At 38.2% G+C, this 25,715-nt stretch overlaps 1 protein-coding gene across 1 annotated transcript in view; it reads right to left on the bottom strand.

The window, feature by feature from the left end:
• The window catches only part of FANCM (DEAD/DEAH box RNA helicase family protein), a 250,892-nt gene that overhangs the window by 198,284 nt on the left and 26,893 nt on the right, over positions 1-25,715 (bottom strand). Inside the window, exons 7-12 of the mRNA XM_089814251.1 lie at positions 17,634-17,716; positions 17,370-17,484; positions 16,961-17,052; positions 16,721-16,775; positions 16,427-16,548; positions 16,226-16,339 (exon numbers count right to left, since the gene is read on the bottom strand). Of these exons, the coding sequence (XP_089670377.1) occupies positions 16,226-16,339; positions 16,427-16,548; positions 16,721-16,775; positions 16,961-17,052; positions 17,370-17,484; positions 17,634-17,716 (581 nt within the window). The remainder of the gene's footprint in view (positions 1-16,225; positions 16,340-16,426; positions 16,549-16,720; positions 16,776-16,960; positions 17,053-17,369; positions 17,485-17,633; positions 17,717-25,715) is intronic.

Below are 25,715 nucleotides of genomic sequence, written 5' to 3' on the forward strand. Positions count from 1 at the left end.
ATACTACTCTACCCGTCGGCTACACTATACATTTTACCGACAACATCATTCCCCCAAAACAAAAAGTCTTCTCCAAATGACAATTACAAAATATCTTAGACAAATTAACAACAAAATACATTAAATAACTAACTACAACAAAATAGATCTATTTCTGTCACATCACTTTCACATTCATCCCGTGCCTGCACTAAACTGGTCTCCAAACCACGTTGCATCTGTAGCCTTTGCTAACACAATACTGTCTCCTTAGTTGACCTTGATAGCCACCCGTGCCGCTTTCTCTGTTTCCAACTTCTCGGTACACTGAGCCAAGTGTCGTTGTATTGCCTTCAACTAAATCATCAACTCCTCCCGAGCTCTCTATGCATCCACCAAGACGGCCTCATGCCTAAACACCTACTCCGAGTGCCACCTCTGACACACAAACACTCATGCCTACAGCAACAGCTCCAGGTCTCATCAAATGGTCGTACTTCCCACGACTGATAACTGCAACGACTGGGGGTCGAGGGGTAGTTCCCCCGCAGGGTCCTGAGGCAACGCCCCTCGCCACCAAGACCAAATTAGCACTCCGAAACCCACAGAAAACTGCATGGAACACACTATTTTTGTCATTTTCTTCCGATTCTACACTCTTTTTGGCAATTGCTTATATCTACCCTTCCCTTTGTCATCATGCATTACTCATTCCGAACTGTTTCAATCTGTCGTCGTTTTCTTTTTACTTTTTTGCTCTTCCACTTTCTCTTTCCTACAGACTTGCTTTGTGAATCGGCTACAGCAATTCCTCTTCCTTACTGAATCGGCTCCTCCTATGATGGTACGGCTTGGCTTCCTCTCTGCTCTGTATGGTTTCCTTGTTATTCTGAAACAACTTAACTCCTCCCACCGTACGACTCTATATCCTCTCCTCCCTATTGTTTCCAATGATCCGTACAGCTCCTAAGTTTCATAGTTTTTTCACAACGTGCGGCTATATACCGTACGGCCAATTTTGGGCACTCTCCTGCCATATGCTGTATGGCCCTCCTTCCTTCTCCTCTTCAATTTTTCGTAGTCTCCAATTCTGTACGGGCTTGTCTTTATGTCTCTCAATCCCGCTCAATTTTTTGTCTCTTCCTCTTTAATACTTATCTTATGCTCTTCCTCAGCCGATCGTACATTTGTATTTACTAGCCGTACGATGACATGGCTTGATTTTTTTCGTACAGATTCCCTTCATCTATTCGTACGGTCCTCCCTCACAATGTCTCGTGCTATTTCTCATACCGTACGGTCCCCAGTTACCTGTCTTTGTCAAACTTCAAACATTTTATTCCATACGGTAGCTTTCTTATGCATTTAAGGCCGTACGGTCGTTTTCCTTTGTGCTCTCTTACTGGTACCGTACGGCTACCTTTTTCCACATACCTTTAAACGTATGGCTAATCTATTCTTCACTAATGTACTGTTTCTATTGCTTCCAACCTTCCCCTGGCCGTACGGCTTCAATTTTTCCTCCTATGTTCTTTTTCTAGCCGTACGGCTTCACTTTATCCCTCTCTATGCTTTCTATACGGGCTCCAAATTATCCCCTTTCTTCTATTCGTATGGAGTTTTTAATTTCTCAGTTCCTTAAGTTCGTACGGTATTACATTCTTGTTCAATACTTCTACCCAGCCGTACGGTCTTTAAATTCCTTCAATTATGATTGTTTTTTGAGTTATTGCTCGCATATCCTGGTAGACTTTTGTTCCCAAGTACTTTTAAAAATTTAAAATTCCCGTCCTTTTAATACATTTGCTTCCTGCTCCATGTTTTATTATTTTACTACTTCATACTTTTAAACTACAGCTATATTCGACTTCAATATTCTATTACTTATTATACATATATACATTATTTACAGACATTTCTTTTCTTTCCTCAGTTGTTTGTCAGCGGGGGATCATTTCTTTCATCGTATATCTTTAACTTCGATCCATTTATTGCATCTGTTATTTCTTTTTCGTCCAATGTCCATAGCTTAATTACGCCATTATATCCAACTTCTTGTATCTTGTATGGTCCAACCTATTGAATTTTGAATTTCCCAGGTTCTATTTCATTCCATCCCTTATACTTCAATACTAACTGGCCCGGTTGAAAGTTGTTTAATTTTAAACGCTTCAGACGCCATACCTTCCACCTGTTTTGCGTAACTTTTGTGGCCCATGCTGCATGGTTCTTATTCCTTCGGTACGGCCGCTTCCGTACGAGTACTGCACCTTCAACTAATGGTATCCAGTGGACACAGCTCTAGTGGCACTCCTTTTAAGTCCTTATACATCCAAGCAAAAACATCCTTGTACTCCATGAATATTCTGAATGTTGTCGCCTTCAACACTGGGTTCCAATCATCTCCTACGAGGATGTTCTTCGGATTTTCCTCATCACCCTACTTCATTGTTTTCACCGTCAGCTCTTCATACTTCATCGGTTTATCTTTACTAAACGTATGGGTCGGTGTTTCATCCACCTGCGCTCCTCCCTCCTTCAGTTCACTATACTCCTTCGGGAACTCATTATCTACCTTTTCTTCCTCGACACTCAAAATGTTGCAACTCGGAAAGACCTCATAATCTTCCATTTGCCAGTGTAGCAATCCATTTACCGAATCTAAGTCATCATCAGTTGACCCTCCTACTCTCAACACCCATTCTTCATTTGGTTCCATCCTCTTTTTTCCTTCGTCGTCACTCTCGCCTTCGTCTTCTCCTTCAGAGTCCGACGACGCTGCTTCTTCTCCTACCATTTGCATATGCAAATCAATTATGAATCTCTTGCCTCCTTTCTCCATGGACGAAGTGTTCCTTTTCCAATCATGCTTTACCTTAGCTTGCACCAGCCACCACCGTCCCAGGATGGTGTCGTACCCTCTTCAATCGGATGACCACAAAATCCAGTAAAAAGGGTTGTGTCCCAATTGTTACCGGCTGTGCCATCAGAGTTCCCAACGGCTTTATCCCATGCTGATCTGTTGTGAGTAACTGGAAAGTAGGTGGCCATAGTGTTGGTTGTCCAAGTTTTTTCCAAATATCTTCCGGCAGTACATTCACCCCCGATCCTCCATCTACTATTGTATCCGTCAGCACAGTACCCAGAATGCCCATCTCCACCACTGTCGGGTGTCTACCTATCATAAGTGCCAACAACATTGGCTCTGTTGTTGTCACCGTTGTTTACTTACTATCTTTTGCTTCCTCCGTCACTCTCGAGGACGACGTCATATTTATAATAGCCGTACGCAACTGTGGCATCGTGAGAAGGTGGTCATTTAATTTAATCGACACTTCTATTTGCATTATCTGTTTCACCATGCTTTGTTCCGCCAAGTTTCTTTTTGATGTTTCGGCAGTGTCCTTCACTTGTAACTTCTCTGCTTTCATCTGCTTTTCTATCTCTGTTCGGGCTTTTTGTAACCTCTCCTTCTCTTGTTCCACATTCTGATATTTTGCTTTCCTCGCCTGTTCCCATGTGATACCCAGTACTTTCTCATCACACGTTTCAATACTTAATAGATTTACGCCTTGCTTTGGACATTTTGAATCTTTATGGTCCCTTGGACCACACCATCTGCACAGTAGTTGTGGTGCCTCCTTCATAGGACAGTCCCTAACGAAATGACCCCAAAGATTGCATGCCCTGCACTATATCATCAGTCGTCCGCTTGCATTGTACTGTATTCTACTCCAGCCTCTGTTATTGTGGTTATTGTTTCCACCCCTTCCGCGTCTATTATTATTTCGATATCCACCCGAAGTTGCATCATTGCTCGTGTTATTGCTGTTGTTCTATGCTTCCTGCGTTAATAATCCCTACTGGTGTCCTTTTGCTTTCAAGTTAAACGGGCACTCTTTCAGGGAATGTCCCGCTACCTGGCATATGTCACAAAACTGCTTCTTTGGGCATGAACCCTTCGTATGGCCATCTTCTTTGCAATCTGTGCACCACAGTTCTCCCTTCACTAGGTCCGAGTTCTTTTTCAAATTCTTGAATTCTTTCATCATCTGAAACATGTCTTTTTGTAATGCTTTCACCTTCTAGTTCGACTCCTCATCGCTGCTACTACTTTTCGAGGATGAATCATCTGAATCAGAAGATTTATGCTTTTTCTTCTTACTCGTCTTTTGTTCACTTTCCAAATCCATGGCACGAGTATACGCGTCGGTGTACGACGACGATGGTACAATCTTCATCTTCTTTTTAAGAGCCAGTCGTAGCCCCTCCACAAACCACCGTTTTTTCAAACTATCTGCTGGCAGACTCTCCATCTTTCCAATCAATTCTTTCAATCGTTTGGCATAGGTCCGGATTGTTTCGTTCTTTCCCTTTTTAGTACTATATATCTCTGCCACTGTTTCATTATCATTTCGGAGCAATCTGAATTCTGCTATAAATTCTTTTTTAACATTCTCCCATGTATTGAGTTTCTGAGGACTGGTGTCGAAAAACCAATCTATCGCCACACCCCTCAGGGTCGCTGGAAATTGTCTCACCCAGTCATCCTCATCCATCACACCATTCGCCGTCCAAATGGTTTCACATGTTTTACAATGTCTGATAGGGTTTGTTGAACCATCACCGTGAAACTTGGGCAATTTTTCTTTAGGACCTGCCATCGTTACTTTCTTTTGATTCTGAGGTACTTGTGTACCCGCGTTATTCTGAGCTCCCGCACTGTTCTACACTCTTGTGCTGTTCTGAACTTCCGCACTGTTTTGTACTCCTGCACTATTCTGAAATCACGCGCTATTCTGAAATCACGCGCTATTCTGAACTCCCGCGTTGTTCTGTACGACAGTCTTGTTTCCAACAACCACGTTGTTTGGTGAAAGGTCTTCAAGTGATGTTCTATTCTCTGCCTATATCCATTCGTCCGATGTATCAAGAACAAAGAGATCACTTCACGCTCGTGCTCCCTCGGCACTCCGAGCCGTGCGAGTTGCTTCCCTTCCATTCGGACACTTTCCTTTCGGCATATACAGTTTAAGGAACTCTTCCCTTGTTTCCTCCACCAAATTTAAGCGTTGTCAAGTCTCCTCCAGCAATTCCTCCGCACTCCTCAGCCTACTAGGTGAGTGCACTCCCTCCATCTGTGCCCCTTCACCCCTTCTGTGCCCCTCGGCAATCTATTGAAGTCTCTGCCTGCACTTTGCTTGTGCTAGAATTAAAACTTCTTGTGTTGTACGTAGTTCATCCTTATCTTTCACCTCGTTCCTATCTTTATTAAGCAAATTCGTCATTAATCTTCATATCATTCCTTCGTTCCAAGTTCGTCTAACAACAACACCAAATGTTTACCATACAGGGTAAAAGCTTAACACGTGTAACATGATTCAACGAAGAACAGATACTTTATTCATATATGCACTTGCCGATTACAATCCAAATACAATGACTACAATGATCACAATGATTACAACGATGATTCCAAAGTCCATCTCAGACGTGTACATATACCTTTCCGAAGGGGTGACTCAAGCGTCACGCGCCCGTTCAGATACTACTCTACCCGTCAGCTACACTATACATTTTATCGACAACAACAACATGGTCATTTACAATGGTGTGAGGAAATGGCTTAATTCAAGAAACATCACTTGCAAAACCTACAATGGACAAAGTGTAGTGGATTACGTCATTTGCTCTCAAAACTTCACATCAAAGATATTGGAGTATTGGAGTTTGAGCTATGGGAATGCCCAATAGGTCTAAATTTGAACCATAATCCGATTTCACTAAAGCTGGCCACTCACATAAAAGATCAACAAAATGTTCGACAAATCTCCAAGGAAAGGTCCTTTGGCTGGGAGGATCCTAATGACAAAAGAAAATAAGAAAATGTTCGGAAACTCTCTTGGTTGGATATCTAACAATAAGCAGAAGCACTCAAATCCTGCCAAACAGCATCATCTGGACAAATATAACCTAGTTCTGATTATCAACAAGGCTCTTGAGAAATGTAAAAGATCTAAACCCAAAAGAGGCACTAAGAATACATTTCCTGACTAAGTCGTAGTTTGATGATGAATGCAAGAGAGCAAAAAGCAATATGAGAAGACAAAACAATAATGAAAAAAATAAGGAGTATAGCAAGTTGCTAAAGACAGAAGAAAGAACAATATGTGATCTTAAGAAGATTTGAAATGATTAATTTCAAGAAATACAGCCCCAAAAAGTTTTGGAATGAACTCAGACATAAAATGAAGCAGGCAGAAAATAATATAACAGAAAAACAATGGGTAGAATATGCCAAAGCACTCTATGAACATGAGCAAGATGAACATAGTACCCAAATAACTATGCACAGAGGAGATCTATTCAGCATTGATGATATCACCCAAGGCATAAGGAGGTTAGAGACAAGAAAAGCAATGGATATTGATGGGCTTTAAGATGAATATCTAAAATGGGGAGTTGATTTTCTTGCACCTCATATCAACCATATTTTTAACAATGCCAATGAGGAGGGTTTCCTAAAAACTGGACAACCAGTGTGGTGGTTCCAATCTACAAAAGCAAAGACACAAACGACCCCTCTAACTATTGGACCATCATGATTAACCCCTTCTTGGCAAGCTATTTAGAAGCATGGTAGAATGAAAAATCAGTAAATGGGCTGAAACATAGGAGAAACGAGCAAAGGGACAACCATGCTTTAGACTGAAACACTCCACTATTGATCAAGGGTTGACTCGTAGATAATTAGTTGAGAAAATATGGGACACTCCAGGGGATGAGGCTTTTCGATGTTTTGTGGACTTCAAAAAAGCCTTTGACACAGTTCCTTGTCACAAACTTTGGAAAAGAATGGAAGAGTTGGGAATCCCTATGGTGCTAAGGACAGCAATGCACAAACTATATGAACTGGTTAAGGCCAAAATCAAAACTACGGATGGTCTATCGGAATGCTTTGGCAATGACATAGGGGTCAAACAAGGGTGCTCACTATCTCCAACCTTGTTTGGACTTTACATTGACTAGTTGCAAGCATGATTAAATAGTGTCAATGGCGAGGGGGTTCGGCTAGCTAGCTATGTGATAAAATTATTGTTATATGTGGATGATCTCATCATTATTGCCAAGACAGCCAATGGTTTGAGAGAGCACCTGAAAGCATTGGAAATCTTCTGCCAGAAGGTTGCTATGTAAGTTAACACCAGCAGAACCAAAGTTATGATCTTGTCGGTGAAAAGAAACAAGAAAACCCCAGAAGCATTTCTCTTTAAGTGTAACCGTATAGAGATTGTGAGCGAATACAAGTACTTAGGAATAGACTTCCAAAACAAACTCAGCTAGGAAACATGCAGATCTAAGAGGATTCAAGGAGGATGGAAGGCGTTGTATTCTTGACAGAATAAGTGCAAGAATGCAGAACTCTGGGATTATAAGACAAAGAATATGTTATTTAGGCTCCTTGTCACACCTGTGATTTTGTATGGATGTGAAATTTGGGGTGGCAGCTTGTTGGATCAATAATGGAGACAGGTAGAAATAATACAAAAACACCTTATCATCAGCAGCCTCAAAATCAAAACCTTGATGCCTTATGAGATATTATTGGCTGAAGTGGGTGTCTTTCCCTTGAAAGTTGTTGCAATGGTCCGGCTGATATGCTACTTAATGAAAACCCAGGGCATGGAAAATCATCATTGCCCTAAGCCAATCACTGAAGAAAAGCTAGAACGGAGAAAAAACACATGGATGAAGCAAAACAACAAATGGATACAAAAGTGGGACATCAACATCCACAGTTGCCCGGACAGTGTTCAAGAAATCAAAAAGTTTGTTCGCGAAAGATTCTATAACATCATGTGGACAAGGCACATGGGGAGGAAAAATCTCACTATATTAAAGAATTTAGCCCCAACACATGCCACGGGGAAAAAGAGTATTTTGGCGCGGCAATTAAGTGGAAGGCCGAAATGCTTGTAGCCCAGATTAGAACTAGTTCTCACCGGTTGAGATGCGAGATGGGTAGATGGAGAGTTCCAAAAGACAAATGAGAAGATAGGACTTGCCTATTCTGTGACACAAGAGCCATTGAAACAGAAAATCAGTTTCTCATGGAATGCCCGACGTACAGCGACATCAGATTCGAGTATTCAAAGATGTTAGAAAACAACAGTTGTTACGAGGTAATTGGTAAATACTTGCTTGTTATTAACAGAGACCGAGAGGTCAATTTATACAAAAAAATAAAGCAGAAAGAATAGAAATATTCTATTCTAACAAATAAAACTAAAAAAACAAAAGCTAACTAAATATTTACAATAGATAACCATTAACTAATAATAGACGTCTTATCTATTATTGTAATACCCTCCCTTAATAGTTAATCTATCTAACACACCAAGCTGTCCTCTGAATTTGATAAACTTATCAGGACCAAGAGGCTTGGTGAGAATGTTTGCAGTCTGATCTGTGGTAGCAACATACTGCAGATCTATGGTCCAGTCTTCAACCAGCTGTCGTATGTAATGACAATGAACATCCACATGCTCGGTTCGTTCATGGAAGACTGGATTTCGTGCTAACTTGATAACGCCTTCGTTATCAACAAACAGAATAGTTGGTCCTGTTAGTGACATCTGCATATCCCCAAGCATCCGACGGAGCCAAACAGCTTCACATCTTGCCTTAACAGTCCCTCTGTATTCAGCCTCTGTAGAAGAGAGAGAAACGGCCTGCTGCTTCTTGCCGGTCCATGTGACTGCACCGGATCCCAAACTGAACACATATCCAGATGTTGACTTTTTATCATCAACAGAACCTGCCCAATCTGAATCTGTCAACCCACTGAGTTTAGGATTAGAACCCCGAGAGTACAGAAGTCCATAATCTGAAGTGCCCTTCACATAACGAAGCACACGCTTTGCTGCCATCCAATGATCAGCCTTAGGAGCTGTCATAAAGCGTGAAATATAGCCGACTGCGAAGCTGATATCAAGCCTAGTAGCAGAGAGGTAGATGAGGCTGCCTACTAGTTGCATGTATGTAGTATCATCAACGGAAGGAGAATCAGACTTTGCTGATAACTTGAGACCTTTCTCCATAGGTGTAGATGCAGGTTTGCAATCCTGCATTCAGAATTTGTCTAACAGGGCCCTAGCATATTTGGACTAAGAGATGAATATACCAAAAGACTGTTGCCAAACTTCAACACCTAAGCAATAATGCATGAGCCCAACGTCAGTCATATCAAAAGACTGGCATAAGTGTTGTTTGATTCCCTGAATCAAAGATGACGAACTGCCAGTGATGATCAGATCATCCACATAGATAACTAGAAGGATGATGTCACTCTCAGTAGTCTTGATGTACAGATTTGAGTCTAAAGAACTCCTCTTGAAGCCTTGATCACTGAGGTACTTATCAATCTTGATGTACCATGCCCGAGGGGCCTGCTTCAAACCATGGAGAGCTTTTACCAATCTGAGAACCTGATGATCTTTACCAGCAACCTTGAAACTAGGAGGTTGCATCATGTAGACCTCTTCATGGAGATCACCATTCAGGAAAGCACTCTTTACGTCCATCTGGTGGACCTTCCAGCTAAATTGTGCTGCCATGGCTAGGACTAATCTGATGCTGCTCATTTTTGCAGTAGGAGCAAAGGTCTCCTCATAATCAATGCCCTGACGCTGAGAAAAGCCCTTTGCCACTAAACGAGTTTTGTACTTATCCAAAGTACCATCTAATTTGTATTTGATTTTGTAGACCCATTTGCAACCAATGGGTTTCTTCCCTAGTGGAAGATCAGAAAGGACGCAAGTGTTGTTCTTTAGCAAGCTCTGGTGTTCAGATGTCATGGCCTGTTCCCACTCTGGAATTCCTTTAGCCTCGGAATATGTTTGAGGTTCAAACACACTGTGAATAATGGCCATAAGAGCAAACTTAACAGAATCTGTAGTTTTGCTCTTTTTCCAAGCAGTTCTCCCATCAATGAGCTCATCATCATGAAGATCGGCAAGTGTCTTAGCCCACCACTTAGGCCGAAGAGGAGAATGACAAACAGTAGTACTACGAAATGCTTGATCAGCAGGATCCTCATCAAAAGAACCTAGATCAAACTCAGGTGAAGCATCTAAAAAGCAAGGTGATCCTGCAGGAGAAGCCGGAGGTGTCTGTACAGGTATCACTGGAATGACTGGAGCTGCAGGAGCTACTGGAGCCCTCCCATCAAGTGGACCTAATGGAAGCCGAACTCCTAAACCATGAGCCTGCATAGGCTGGTCTGCTGGATCAGGAATTGGAGAAACAGGCATGAATGGTCCTCGTTGCTCATCAAAGACTACATCGCAGCTGTATATGAGACGAGATGTCTCAACATCAATCAGGCGGTAGGCTTTGTGAAGACTGCTATATCCAGCAAGCATCAGTTTCTGACTCTTGGCATCCAACTTGGTGCGTGAAGCATCAGGGATCCAAACAAAAGCAAGAGAGCCAAAAACCTTCAAGTGACTAATTCTAGGCTTGCGACCTGACCAGGCCTCTTCCGGAGTTTTACCTTTGACCGCCACTATGGGTGACCGGTTCAACAGATAAACTGCAGTGTTAACTGCTTCTGCCCAAAACTACTTCGGAACATGTCTGTGTTCGAGCATGGAACGAGCCATCTCGGTGATTGTCCTGTTCCGACGTTCAACTACACTGTTCTGTTGTGGCGTGTGGGGTGTGGTGAACTGGCGTTGGATGCCATGTGTATCCAAGAAGCTGGAGAAAACATTAGAACAAAATTCCCCCCCATTGTTTGATCTAAGAGTAATAATAGATTTCCCAGACTCTTTTTCAACTAAGGGTTTAAACTTCTAAAATACAGTAAATGCATCAGATTTCTTTTTAAGGAAACACACCCACATTTTTCTACTGAAATCATCTACAAACAACAGAAAATACTTATACCCAAGAAGAGGAGTGGCCATAGGGCCGCAGATATCAGTATGAACAAGCTGAAGTACTTGAGAAGCTCGCCAAGAATCGCCACTGGGGAAAGGTGTGCGATGTTGCTTCCCAACCTGACATGCGTCACAAACTCCAAGGTGTTGAGTTTGAAGCTCTGGCAAACCAAGAACAAGCTCATCCCGAGCAAGTTGTGAGAGATAATGCACATTTAAGTGCCCATATCGTTGATGCCAAAGTGTGCTGATGGAAGATCGCCGAGCAGCCATAGCTAAGTCCTGAGAATCACCAAAATCGGTAAGTCTGAAAAGACCGTGATCCTCAGAGCAACTGCAACAGTAGACTTAGTCGCCCGATCAGTGATGGTGCACTGATGTGAACTGAAGGTCACTGCCAAGTGTGGAGAATGTCCCAGCAACTGACAAACTGAGAGTAGATTTAGTTCCATCCCTGGAACGTAGTACACATCAAGGAATATGAGATTCCTCCCAACAGACTGAATCTTAATGTTGCCTTTACCGACAACCGTGTACTCTTCTCGACCACCAAAAATTAACAGAATCTGAATAACACTGGTAGTCAGTAAACCAATCTCTGCGCTGAGTGAAATGTCGAGAGGCACCTGAATCAATGTACTAGGCAGATGACTTCACGTGATCTGTAGGTCTTTTAGCCATAAAGGCGTAAAAGGCAGATTTCGCCTGCTCAGTGTGCTCTGCACTGTTCACTTTGGGTTGCAAACCTGATTGCTTAGACTGGGTAGCTAAGCGTTTTCGACATTCAACCTTCATGTGACCATACTTGTGGCAGTAGTTGCATTTAATGTTCTTCTTTTTGGTACCATCGAATGCTGGAGCAGAAGACTTCTGCTGAGATGGTTGCTGAAACTTGCCCGATCTTGCTAAAGCAGTAGGGTGCAGAGATCAGTGAACTTCAAATCAACACCAGTAGATGTGATGTTGAGAGTCTCGATAAAATGCTCATAGGATTTTGGTAAACTCCGAAGAGTGATTACCGCAATATCCTCTTCCTCCATCTTGCGACCGATGGCAAGTAGCTGATCACGAATTTCCTAAATCCGATTCAGGTGTGCCTGGAGCGTGGTGCGCTCATCCATGACAATAGAAAACAGAGTGTTTTTCAAAAAGAAGGCTCTGTTCTTGTTGGAAGTCTCATGAAGACCTTTGAGGTGTGTCCAGATTTCGGCAGCTGTCTTGCCGGATGGAATCTGAGAAAGCTGATCATCAGCCACGGATAATTTGTGAAGCATTACTGCCTCTCGATTATTTAGATCCCATGTATCTTGATCATAACCTGGAGAAGTCGGACGCTTCGTAACACCTAGAACAAGTTGATCGGTGTTCCGATATTCGAAGATTGCAATGATGCGCTGCTTCCAAGTTCCATAATTGTGACCATTGAATTTGGAATTATGCTCGAGCAAAATATTTGTTAGAGATGCCACGGCACGTTTTTCAATGAAAAATTGTGAAAATCTATGAAGACACGTTCTTCGAGGCAAAAATACAAAAGACCCAGAAGAATCAGAGAATGACCCAGAAGAGAGCTCGAAAAACCCAAAAAGAATCTACTGTTGTTTTCTGGATTCGTTGGCTTGAAAATCAAGGCACGAAAAACGAGGCACCCAGAAAAACGGACAACCCAGTTGAGCTCTCAAAAAACCCACCAAGAATCTGCAAACAAAAAATATTTCTGACCCCAAAAATTAGGGTTTCGGGCAAAACCCTAGCCGTCGGATTTTAAGGTTGATTTTGCAAAAAAAATGGCGGATCTAGATAAATGAACACCCGAAATGCTAGCAAAGATAGACAAGAACGACCCTTCAAAAGACGAAAAAAAAATAGTTTTGTTGCAAGCGTTTTTCAGCTTCACAAATTCCGTCGGTTTTGTAAACTGTTGCTAACGAATCTAGCCATGAAACACGGTGTTAGCAGTCACGAATCCGTCTATAAAAAAAAACGTTAGAAAAAAAATGCAACCTCTGAAGTTTTCTCAGCAAATTGTGGGTTTAGACAGCAGCAAATTGCGAGTATTTTCTTCAACAAATCACGACAGCAGCAAACCCACGTTTTTCAAAAAATGGATGCCCACACTGAAACCCTAGCCGTGTGTATGAACAGAAACCCTAACCTGGTTGTTTTTGAAAAACCAAAAGTAATTTCGAAAAAACTTAACAAATAATTTCAATAGAAATTATAAAAAAACATTCAAAAAAATTTGAAGTACATGCTTTGATACCATATTACGAGGTAATTGGTAAATACTTGCTTGTTATTAACAGAGACCGAGAGGTCAATTTATACAAAAGAATAAAGCGGAAAGAATAGAAATATTCTATTCTAACAAATAAAACAAATAAAACTAAAGCTAACTAAAGCTAACTAAATATTTACAATAGATAACCATTAACTAATAATAGACGTCCTATCTATTATTGTAATAACAGTATGGACCACCTCTTCAAAGAAATCAGTTGGATAAGACCGCAAACTTGATCATCAAAATAAACCAAAGAAGAGAAGAATTAGTCAAAGGATTGCAGCTAGATTAGGCTAGTTGTTAGCAGGCGGATCCCATCGGCTACTTTGGCCTCGTGGACGTTATTGAAATCCTTCATTCATTCAGTCATCCAAGAGATTTGGCTTTGTAAGGTGAATTCGGACATTTACTTTACATTCATGTTATTTCAATTCAAGGTTAATTCCTAAACTGGGGTTTGATTGAGGCAAACCCACCATCAACAACAAAAACCCTTTCTATTGCAGATTGCGGATATTAAATTGACGAACAGGTTGCAAATCAGAGTACGCTTTTCAGCTTTCTTCGGAACTGTGAAATCAAAATCATCACCGAACACAATCAATCAGGGTCCCACTACACCCCTGATGCACCAATTTGCCCCGAATAGATTGTCAAAAGATTTCTGGGTTTCATCCGTCACGCACTTTCAGGCTTGGATCTAAATATCTCCTCACATTTTGATCACTATAGCAAGAAGAAAATAGACTTCAATAATAAGTTCTTTCTCCCTCCTCTATCAGTTCAGCATATCTATATCTAGCATATTCACACACATTAAGGTTCTTTAGAAATTTGGACATCTTTCCCCTATTCTTCTAGACCTAACTTGCATTAGTGCTCCTTATTCACTTGGTTAGCAATGATCTCTCTAGACCTAGCCCTCTAGAATTGGGATTGAAAGGTTTCTCTTCCTTATCTTCCCCTCTTCTATATCACACTTGCACAATGTGAGTAGGAAATGTGATGAACTTAGGTTTTGTATCATTGATTCACATTTCCCACCCTATAATATTGATCTCATAATTGATATTATTATAAATCTCTTATTTGATATATATCAATATCAATATAGCATATATATAATGTTAATATAATATATTAATATAACATACATCTCTCAATATATAGTATCTCTTGAATGATCTTACTCTCATATTATATTGATTATCTCATATAAATTAATATCTCATATACTTATATTGTCTTCATATGTTAATATGCTATATACATAACATATACTACTTATTATTTCCATGTCTCATTACATGTCTTTCCCACTTATTGTAAGGCATATATAAAACTCACTATATTCCTCACATGAAATTTCTCTTACACATTTTCATGTTTATCACTTATATTCTCATTTCTCTTATATTCTTCACACTTTCTTATCATCATTCTCACTTAACATATTGCTGCAATATACTCGATTATTATTGCAGCTAAGTATAAAATCTGATTTCATATCTATGTTGAATGTTCCTGCATGTATAAAGACTCAAACTTTATTCATCCTTCATTCCATTTGGCCACCTTTATTGCCACTTATTGATATCCTTTTATTATCAACGATTGACTGAATGTATCTTCACTTCCCATGTTCAATCTATATATTATGTTGCTTTTTGTATATGTATTCCATCATATATGATATTGCTGCGAGTATATATATTTGATCATAAATGATATTGCTGCGAGTATATGTCTACCTTCTAAACTCAAAAATAGGTTTCATCTTTATAGGGGACTAGGTCTTATGGGGAGACATGTCTCTCCATGAGACATTAGTCACCTCTCACATTAGTCTGCTCTGCTTAACCTATTCGGGGAAAACCTTAATTCCCTTTTAATATACAATCAGTATTGTTTAGGTAATGCATGTTTACTAAGACCTGTCCAAATCGAATGTAGATTGCATTAAGTTCATTTTTAAATGAATGATTAGATATTAGTTATTATTATTATGGATAACTAGATAATTATCTATAATAACTATCATAGTTTTCACTTATACTAATCAATAACATTATTTGATGATGATTTATCATAGCTACTGCATTTCAGATTCATAGTTGATATTATAATCAATATAAGTAATATCTCAAGTAATCTACCATAAGTGATAACTATGATAGTTTTCTATGATAGCTATGATAGTTTTCTATGATAACTATCATGATTATCACATAATGATAACTATGCTATAAATCGAATCATCAAGATATAGTGATAAGATGTATAACAGATAATCATTATTCTATCTGAAGGGGGAGAAATATCAATTCGTTAGGGTTAGAATAATCTCACCGAAGCTACATTCTCAACACTTTCAATACAATGTTTTAGACGAAAACACAGTACTTCAAAAACTTAGAATTCATTTGCATATCTTTTTGGTGACTCGTCAATCTAAATTTCCTAATTACTTTCTAAGTGTCTTCACATGACACATTATTGCTGTTGATGCTGAAGCAGAGTTTAATGTTATACAAAGCCATAGGTAAAAATAGAAAGAATATGCAAATTTTAACATGGTAAAGGAATATATATAGTCAATTTTTAACATGTAGACTAATCCTTGAGGGAACTGCAAATCAGATTGATCTGCCAAAGATAGGAACTGGTTGATATTCAACAATAATATTTGTTAGCCAGAGAAACACTCTTGAATATGACGTATTGTCTAACCAGATTCTAAAAATTAAAAATTTGAAAACATACTATTCAGATAGAGAACAATAACAAGTCACGTAACTTGTGACTTAAATTACGCACAGTAATGACTTCATAAACATTGGTACCTGATGCTTTTTTGTCATATAATACTTAAGTCTTCTTTTCATAGATGCATGCAATGAGGGTAACTTGCTAATCACCTTAGCATCATATTGTTGTTTGCTGAGTAGAAACGTTTCATCTAGATGTCTATATCACAATTAATTTTTATTTATAACAAAGAAACAAATTGGTAGCATACCTTGGTCACATCTTTGCTATAAAAAACTCCAAGGCTGCACAGCTTCTGTACAACAGGTGTTATAACTTCCAGTAAAAGATTGCTTACATTCATAGATTCTTTGCCCATTGTCACCTGATATTGAACAGGAACAGGTCATACAAGAAGGGCATGATAGTAAATAAAAGAAGCATATAATTATGTTATAACAGCATACTATACCGTAATCAAATCGATGTTTTTGTTGTGAATGTACTTCTTTACATCAGGATCATTTTCATTGCGATACTCCAAAGTTGAAATTCGAAGGTTATCAATAACCATCTGAATAGTTGCTTGCTTTGCTGAAGCATTATAAGCCCAGGATCACAAAAGAAAACTTAGTAAGTCACAGCTTTTACTTTTCCATTTCTTATTTTCAAAGGTACTTTGACTGTTCACTCTACAGAACAGTTTATCCCACTCTTGGTATCAACATATGGTCCATAGTTGTCTCTGAAAGGAAGTAACACTTACATCCAGGGGTTGCTGTTAAAGCCAAGATACGAAGCTGCACAGGCACAGCCATTATCTGTGAACAAATGTAAGGTAAAATATAAGATCAGGTTACCCTACAGAAGCAGAAGGCCATCTCATAATCCAAACAAAAGAATCAAAAGTGATTAAGTTTATTTAACGTAATAGTTTATCCAAAGGCAGTAATGTGGATTAAACAAATATAGATAATCCTTTTAATTAAGAAAATATAAAACTTACTTCGCGAACAACTACACAATAAGCATAATTTCCCATTGCACGATGGGCCTCATCGACTACCAAACAAACAAGTTCTTTCACTGGGCATGAACCTATTCACAAATCCGAAAAACACATTTATTGGTGACAAGAAAAAGAATCCATTCTCCATTAATCCAAAGGCTTAAGGTTTAATGTCTGAGCAACGAACTCCTGATTGCAACTTCAATGATTTCTAGCCAGTGCTTTCAATAGTTCTTTAGATGTAAACCTCAATTCCATTTTTCACCAAGGTTAGGGCTACCAAGGGAAATGAAACCTAAAAGTTCTCAAGCATGACAAGTTAATATGATAATAAAATGTAAAGACTGCGTATTTCTCATCTGTCAATACAATCCCTTATTTCACTGTAGCTACAATGAATACTAACCAGATTGAATGTCTTTTTCAAGCACTTGAGGTGTTACAAAAAACACCCTCTTGCTCCGCCAGAATCCCAACCGCTGAGCTGGATTCATCTGTCCCGTCATGTCAATAGTCCATTCCTATCAAATCCAAACAAAGATACCACAAAGTTCCCAAATGGTTAAACTATACATTGAAACGTATGTAAATAAGTAAAGAAATACTTAATAGTAAGAGACCATTCAAAGCAGCTGCATGCACCATAAGATCACTTGCAAGAATAACTTACTTGAGGGATGCCCACAATATTGTGGCATGCTTCAATTTGTTGCAAGACAAGCGGTCGAGATGGAGCAGTAAAAACAATCTTCCCTGTAAAACTATTCACTATTAAGTAACAATAGCAATGTTCATGTCTTGTTAAATTTTACAGAAAAATAATGAAGTACACAGGTTTTGCAGGCTATATCATCATGCTATAAGTTTACTTAAAGGCAGTGGATTCTCAACATTTATTCGCCATAGAAGATACTTATTGCAGCATAAGGTATGATTAAAAAACAGCATACAGTTTTCAATTTCTCTTATGGCATTTTTCACTATGTTTGAGTACTATCATGCTAAAGGCATCAAAAGTTGGTATTTTTCATGAGCAGTCATTACCTTTGTCAACTTTATAACATGTATGCTGCTAATAATCACAAAAAAAGGACAGTGGAAGAAGGTGGGGGAAAATGGTGATTATAATTCACTGCTTTGAGCCTTTGACCCTATAGCCTCTTTCATATCCGGCAAAGCTTTTAGTGAGTATATAATTAATGAGAATACATTCTCTCAAAAATAATTTAATTAATTGTATTTTCTATTAATCATTTCTTGTTTAATGTTAATCTCATCTATGTCTATGAGGAGAACAAGAAAAGGCCCACACAAACAAGCATCTTGAAGCAGTTGCTATCATCAATTCACTCTCAACCCCCAGCTAATTCTGTTCTCCTTCCAATGCCAATTTATTAAACAATACAATCTTCTATTGAAGATTAAATACATAAAAAGATTTCAGAAAAAATGTTTCTATGGTCTATAATTGCTATGACACAGATCTTAATTGTTTATTACCATAGGTACACAAACTTGCTCCTCTCATGAATTTCGATAATGATCAAAAGACAAGGGTACAAAAAAAGCAATCAAGACCCTCTACAAATCTTCTATCGTCGAGTGACACTCAACTGTAAGATAGCTTTTGTAATTGTCAATAACTAGTGCTTGTACCTATACCCTTCCTTACAACCTTAATTGGGGAAGATGTTTCTATGATCTAGAATTTTTATGACATAAACCTTGTTCTAAGATCAGTGCACAAGAAGATTTAGTGAAAAATGTTTCTGAAGTCTGAAATTGGTATGACACAAACCTTAATTGATTATTAGTTATTACCATAAATCAAAAAAAAAATGTATTCATCTCATCTATTTTGATAATTATCACAAGACAAAAGGACACAAAGCGCTCAAAATCCTCTCATATTTTTTCTCATCAATTAACCCTTAGAAAGCCTTTCCAATAGTTAAGAATCAATGTGTATACTTTTATATACTGTTCCTTTCATTGGAATCATACTAAAGCACCTCTCTCTATCTTGGAATGTCAATGTTTCCAAAACCACTGAAAAGATATCCTTCCAAAGATACATCTTTTTGGCTAATGTCACCAAGCTTATAGTGTTATAAGGCTCTAAGGTTTGGGTGCACTGCCTACATTGGGATCCACTAGTGGGTCTTGTATTGGGAGAGTCAAAACTCTCATGTTATAACACACTTTCAATTGCAAGTGAGTTTTTCCTTATACCATTATCCATGTTAAGTGTGATACCCAATTGCTACATCTCAAGATTATCTTGCAACTTACTTTCTACATACATGTACTTAGATCATGGGAAATTTTGCTTATAATAATAGCAAATATTTGTACCTAGTTCCTTGTTTTCTTGAGAACATTGCTTCATTGAGACCAATTTCGCCTTATGAATATGGATACTTTGAGGCCAGCTCACTCCTTTTATTGACATCTCTACTGATAGCTATTTCTGTTCATGTATTTGGACGCTCCTTCCTTGCCTTGTCCTTCGTGGGAAACCATCACTAAAGTGACTAGAAGGGACATCTACACCCAATAGATCCAAGTTTCTTAGACCTCCACTACTAAGCTACTCCACCAAAAGTTTTAGTTTAATGCTAACATCGTCTACAAGTGCCGAGTGGTATTTTAGGCTATCTTCACAATCTAGAACGAAATTGTCTTGCCTTAGGTCAAATGAAGGCATGGAAGATTATTATATATTTTATAAGGGAGTTGTGCAATGGTTTTGGGAGCTAAATGATTGAAGGAATAAATTGAGAGGAGAAAACTGGAAGATTTGCATATACAGCCAGATCTTTGAATTACATGCCTAAATAAAATAATATGAGACAAACCACCATATTCCTCACCCTAGCTAAATCTTCCATTTTTGCTTCCTTTAGGAGGTAATGAATGAGCAGCATTTCATTGTAAAATACCCCATTTACGACTATGAGCGCAATGCTGATATACAAATTGAGGTGAATTAAGATATTCAAGGTAAAATCTGTAATACAACATCTTTGAGAGTGCCCCATGAAAGGTAAACTATTTTGCACAAAGTAAAGGTCCCAATCAATATGTAATGGTGTGTCTCATATAGTGACTAACCCAGTGGTATCCATGACAAAGGTGACAGAGGTGGCAAAGGTTTTGATGCTATGGGGACATGTTACCCCCAAGTCCCTACATCCCATAAAGGTCCTTATCTTGGGGACACAGTTTTCTTGGGGGACAAGTCCATGGAACACTACCCTGAGAAAGTCTTAGAGACTCCTACTGAGTACTCACCAAACTCATCAAGTTTGGCATTCTCGCCAGACTCGCCATTTCTAAGCAAGTCTAATAAGGTAGACTTGGCCATTTTAAGTATTTTTGAAACAAAACTTACAAACTTTCAATGCTTGTTTGTTTTATGACATGCCCGTCTAGGATTTACAAAAAAATACAAATAGTGTGATCCACAAAGGTTTGTGTGGTTTTGAAGGTCTTCATTTGGGCTTGGTGATGGGGGTTCCACCCCTCTTGCAATAAGGAACATGCTATGTGTAATGTCGTCCCCCTCTAATTTCAATCTATCTAAGAAGAATTTATTAGATGTTGTTTTTCAACGTCTTTTCTTTACATTTAATAAATTAAATATTGACATATATATTCATATATGTATATATCTATATGTATATATTCATATCTATATGTGTATATATACATATCTATATGTACATATATATGTATATATACATATATATATACATACATATATATATATAAAGTTAGACATTTAAAGTTACATATATATTTATAAATATGAACTGAAGAATAAAACAAAACAAAAGAACAATAGGGAGCACTATCAAAGTATGGCTATGTGGTTGAGGAGGTCAAGGGCACTAGGCATTAAAGACATTGGAGTATTTGAATTATGGCAGCACTCAGTTGGATCGGAGAAGCACAAGAATATTGGTAGTCTTTTCCTACACAAGAAGAATTGATCACATACGACAAGTCTAGCTCTGGTATTGGGAGCAAATACCCAGGATAGACCACACACATGGAATTGGGAAGCATAATACAATAGACAGGGTAAGACAGTTTGAATACAATGGTCTAGCTACTGTGTGTGATAGAGTCTCACCAGAGAATCTTTCGCTGTCTTCTATATTGAAAGAGATTCCCAAGATAGTCAGCAGTTTACGGAACATTGCCCAATCATTAGACACGATACACAGAGCTACATTTCCTACCAGAACTAGGAAGGACTATTCATGACAGTGACAAGTCAAAGTAGTAGAAATGACCTCTTTGGAAATTCAAGAAAGAGTAAGTTCAACATCTTACGGTGAAGGGAATCAGGAGGAAATCTTACCCAATTGCTCTCAGCTTAAGAAAGATAGAACCTGAAATTCATTGTTAGAGGAGACAACAGAGTATAATCCAGAAGGGAAAATATGGACAGTAATTGTTTGGGAAAGACATCGAATGGCTGTGTGGTGGCATTGTAACTATTAAGACATCACAGCTCAGATAACAAGGCAAGGACGGGTATTCCAGTTTAGCCCAATTTCCATGGTACAAAGATATATGTAGTGGAAAAAGGTTGGGAGTAGGAGGCATCGTCAAGATTAGCCATCGGGCAAGGCAAGGAGGCCTCAAGTAACCATTGTAGGGCAAAGATGGAGTGGAGGGTAATTAAGTGCACAGGCCACACGTTCAGTAATCGCGGCATGAATAGCCTTGGGGAAAAACACCCAACATCTGAGTCTTTTCAAGCTCAACACAGTCTTTGCTCCTGAGATGGTTGGGATGAAATGTGCCATGAAATACTTAACTAGCAAGGATTGTGTGAGTTTTACACAAAATCCAATTGAAATCTATTGTTATTATATCTTGGATTAAATGGTTGTCAACTAAGTTTCAAGGGAGTAGACTAAAGGCCAGCAGACTATATTGTTTGAAACTTGACTCTATAATCTTGATAACAGCAAATACTGTCAGTTCAGCAAATGTCTACAATTAAGTCTTTTTTCCTTTAGAGTTTATCTTGAATATGTGCTTTGAGGAACATTCTGAAAAAAAATCAATTAGCCAAACATCAGTTGGAAATTGCCCTTTATACTATTGGTATTGCTCCTAATCCCAAAAGTATGTTGCCCCTCGACCATGCTAGTGTTGTTGCCTCCAGACCACAGCAAGGTGCACTATCCCTTGACTCCACTAGAGGTGCTACCAGTCAACCCCATAGAGGTTCTTGCCCCCGAACCTCCCATCAAACCATAAGTCTAAGCAAGTAATAGGCCAATGGTGAATTATGATCATAAAGTATACCAAATACATATACTCTATTGAAAATCTCTACATCTTCACAATCAAAGCCACAATCGAGGATTATCTTGTATCGTACATTGGATACTTGCTTAATATACAAGGATTGGCATGGGAAAAGTCACAAGCTACAATCATTGTACTACAGAATACAAGTCAAGTCACAATTTAAAAGAACTGTCATTTTCATGATGAAAAATGTATCAATCATACCTAGCACAAAAAACTCATAGAACAATATCATCTATTAGTATCCTATCTAAGGTCAAACTAGAACATAACCAATAATCCTTTTGCTTAATGATGCCTCTTTGATCATGAGCTTAAAAACAAAATATGCAGTCTTGGTGGCTTCAGGAAAGCTTTACTAATAAATTTTTCACTTGAATCTACACATCAATCACTGAGAAAGAAGCAAATACTGTCTACATCATCATCCTAGACTTACCTTAGATGCCATTTTGTTGGGATAAGTAATGTAGGCTCTTCTATGTTATAGACATGTTTTTAGTTTTGATATATGTTTTGATGCCATAGACTTCATGTGGCATGAGTTTTGTAAACATTTGACAAAATTTATGTACCTAAGTTAGGCATTTCCTTCAGCAAAAATTTGCATTTATGCTTATGTGATCAATCTATACTTGTGTATGTCATCAAATGAGCTTATATTTGATGTGGTTATTGTCTTTAGGGTTTATAGTGCATGGAACAATATTTAAATCCTACATAAGCTCTGAATTTATTGGGTTTTTCAATTTGTTGAGTGTGTGTTGAGTCTGATGGAGCCTAAAATTTAGCCTCCATTTTTTAGCAAAAATGTTACAAAATCAATGCCAAGGGTCTGAAGATGTTTCATTAAGCCCCTACATCTATCATAAGAAATGGATATAATGCGTTCTTGTAAGGCTAGTCCAAGAAGAGAGTATTTTTCTATTGTTGGTGATGGTATTGAGTCTTATAGATATTACTGAGAATCATCGTATAAGGCACATACAGTGATACCTATAATATACATGAGTTGCAATCTTCAATACACAAAGAAAATCAGTATCAGTTATTGAGGAGAAGATCAAAATAGGTGAAGATGATGACACATTTGCGACATTTTGCATGCAAGTGTTGAAGCCTGCTACACTTTATTCTCTCACCATAATGACATTGGCTATATTTGAAGTCCAATACACCTGCAACAATAATAATCATACACTATTATATACAGCAACATCTTTTACCGTGTGACATAACTAAGTGGCTACTGTGATTCATCCTCTACAACACTACAAAGAAACAATAAGCAATAATCAACATTTCTTATGCATTTTTTATCAGAATGATTACTCCACTTAAGCCCTTGTCTATTACACTGAACAAAGGTCTTGTGCAATGTAATGGAAGTGCTTGACCATTATGTGAAGAATGAGGAACAATGTTGGAGCAAGCCTTGCTGGATGGTATAGAGGTTATTCATCAATCTACCCAAGGAAATGCTTTGTGGATTCTCCACCAACTGATGTTCCATATGATTCTGTCTCTGGACTTGAATGTCAATTTTAGAAACACCTAGCGTGAGGTAGACAATCACAAGATGTTTTGAATGAGGCCTCCTCGGCAAAATTTTATACATGCTCCAGCAACAGCGACAAAGAAATAGAAGAACCATCAGTCACAAGATGAACTAAAGAAGCCACTTCATTGATTCCTTCAAGAATAAATCAATTCTCCCTACACGTCAACATGAGGGTGTCATCTAGAGCATGAAGATCGATTGAATAGTTTTCAAGATAATATTTGAAGTATAAGGAAGAGCTATCGACTTCATATCTGCAACAGACAATATACCATCAAGAATCACTCAAGAACCATTATCATGTTGCCGCCAATGTCTAGTATAAGGAATAAACGTCAAAAGAAAGACAAATTTAATTCGAAAAGAGCCAAACGATGATATATTGATGTGTGTGTCTAGAAACAAAAGGCCAATAAAACCCGATGGTGGCAGAGATTCATGAACCCAAATTGAAATCGAAAATTTATCAGACGTCACAGGAATATATTATGGCATGAATTAATAAATGGAAGGCTCAAACTATTAATGACCATACACGTCAAATATGGGTGCCATCAGGAGTAATTGATTAAGGATATGATCAAAATGGGAGTCTTCATTGCTAAGAAATATTCAGAGACAGCATACTAGAAAATCCAGAACAAGCCCGTGAGTTGCTTCTGGATTTGGACGGTGAAATCCAAGACTAGAGGATCAACATTACGAAAACAATAATTATTAGATAAGTGTGTTCGGGAATCTTCGAGTTTCAATTCAAAGCACTAAATGAAGGAAACAATAATTAGCAACTAAACATACTAGCACCGCTAATATTAAAATGAATAATAACTTCACTAAAAGTGCAGTTATAATTAAGGAGAAGGTATTATTTAAAGAGACATGACGTTTCTTTTGAAAAGTCACACTCTTCTTTCAAAAGAGTATAAATGGTGAATATTTTCATTTGAAAAAAGACACATTTGATATTCCAAAAACATTCTACAAGCAAGAAGCATTTATAAAGGATATATTTTTGTAACGAAGAATAAGGGCTTAAATATGACTTGTAATATAAATTCATTTATTTTATTTTAATAATAAAATAAAATGTCCTTTGTTTATTTCTAAATGGCATTGAGATTTAAAATGTAGATGATTTGTCCTTTGTAATTATTTTTTGAATTCTGTAAGCAATTTTAATGTCAAGATAAGTGGAGATGATCATTTAGCATTTTAAATTCGATCATCATAGATATAGTGAAATATATAATTGTCTTTGTATCTATGTCTAGTTTGTCTCCCCTACCAGAGGAGTTAAAGTTCAATCTAGACCAATTTAAGATTGCATATACATTTGATCTGTCGCATCTTGATTATTTAATTGTTGGCAGTATAAGTGTGTGGAACATTATAGAGTTGTACGTGAAAATCTTCACTAAAGTTGACTCTATTGCCCAAATGAGCATACGCACTAGTCTTTTTATTATTGAAGTCAGAAAACATATATCTTCCTTCCTACAAGCATCAAATCCACTATTTACAAATATTTACAATTCATTCATTTCAAATACTTAGCATTCAATTTCATTTTACTCAAGTTCAAGGACCTTGCCAACTACAGAACTCCAAAGCTTAAATTCGCTTTATAAAAGCTCTAAACCAAGTGATTAGGTTCAAGGAGAAGGTCTACCCGGCTAGGTGTAGCGTTGCCTCAAGTGCACAAGAATCAAGGTGATTCTCGTTCGTTGGCCAAAACTGATTGCGGAATCCTATCGGAGAAGTGGCAGGCTCTTGGATTTCCAAATCTGCGGTTTTGGGAACCAACAGAGTCCAAGTTTGAACCAAAAGTAAGCTTGTTGATACAAGGGAAGAGCAATT

The sequence above is a fragment of the Cupressus sempervirens genome, chromosome 2, assembly GCF_028749045.1.
Source record: "Cupressus sempervirens isolate cs-2001-9-10 chromosome 2, ASM2874904v1, whole genome shotgun sequence".
NCBI lineage: Eukaryota > Viridiplantae > Streptophyta > Pinopsida > Cupressales > Cupressaceae > Cupressus > Cupressus sempervirens.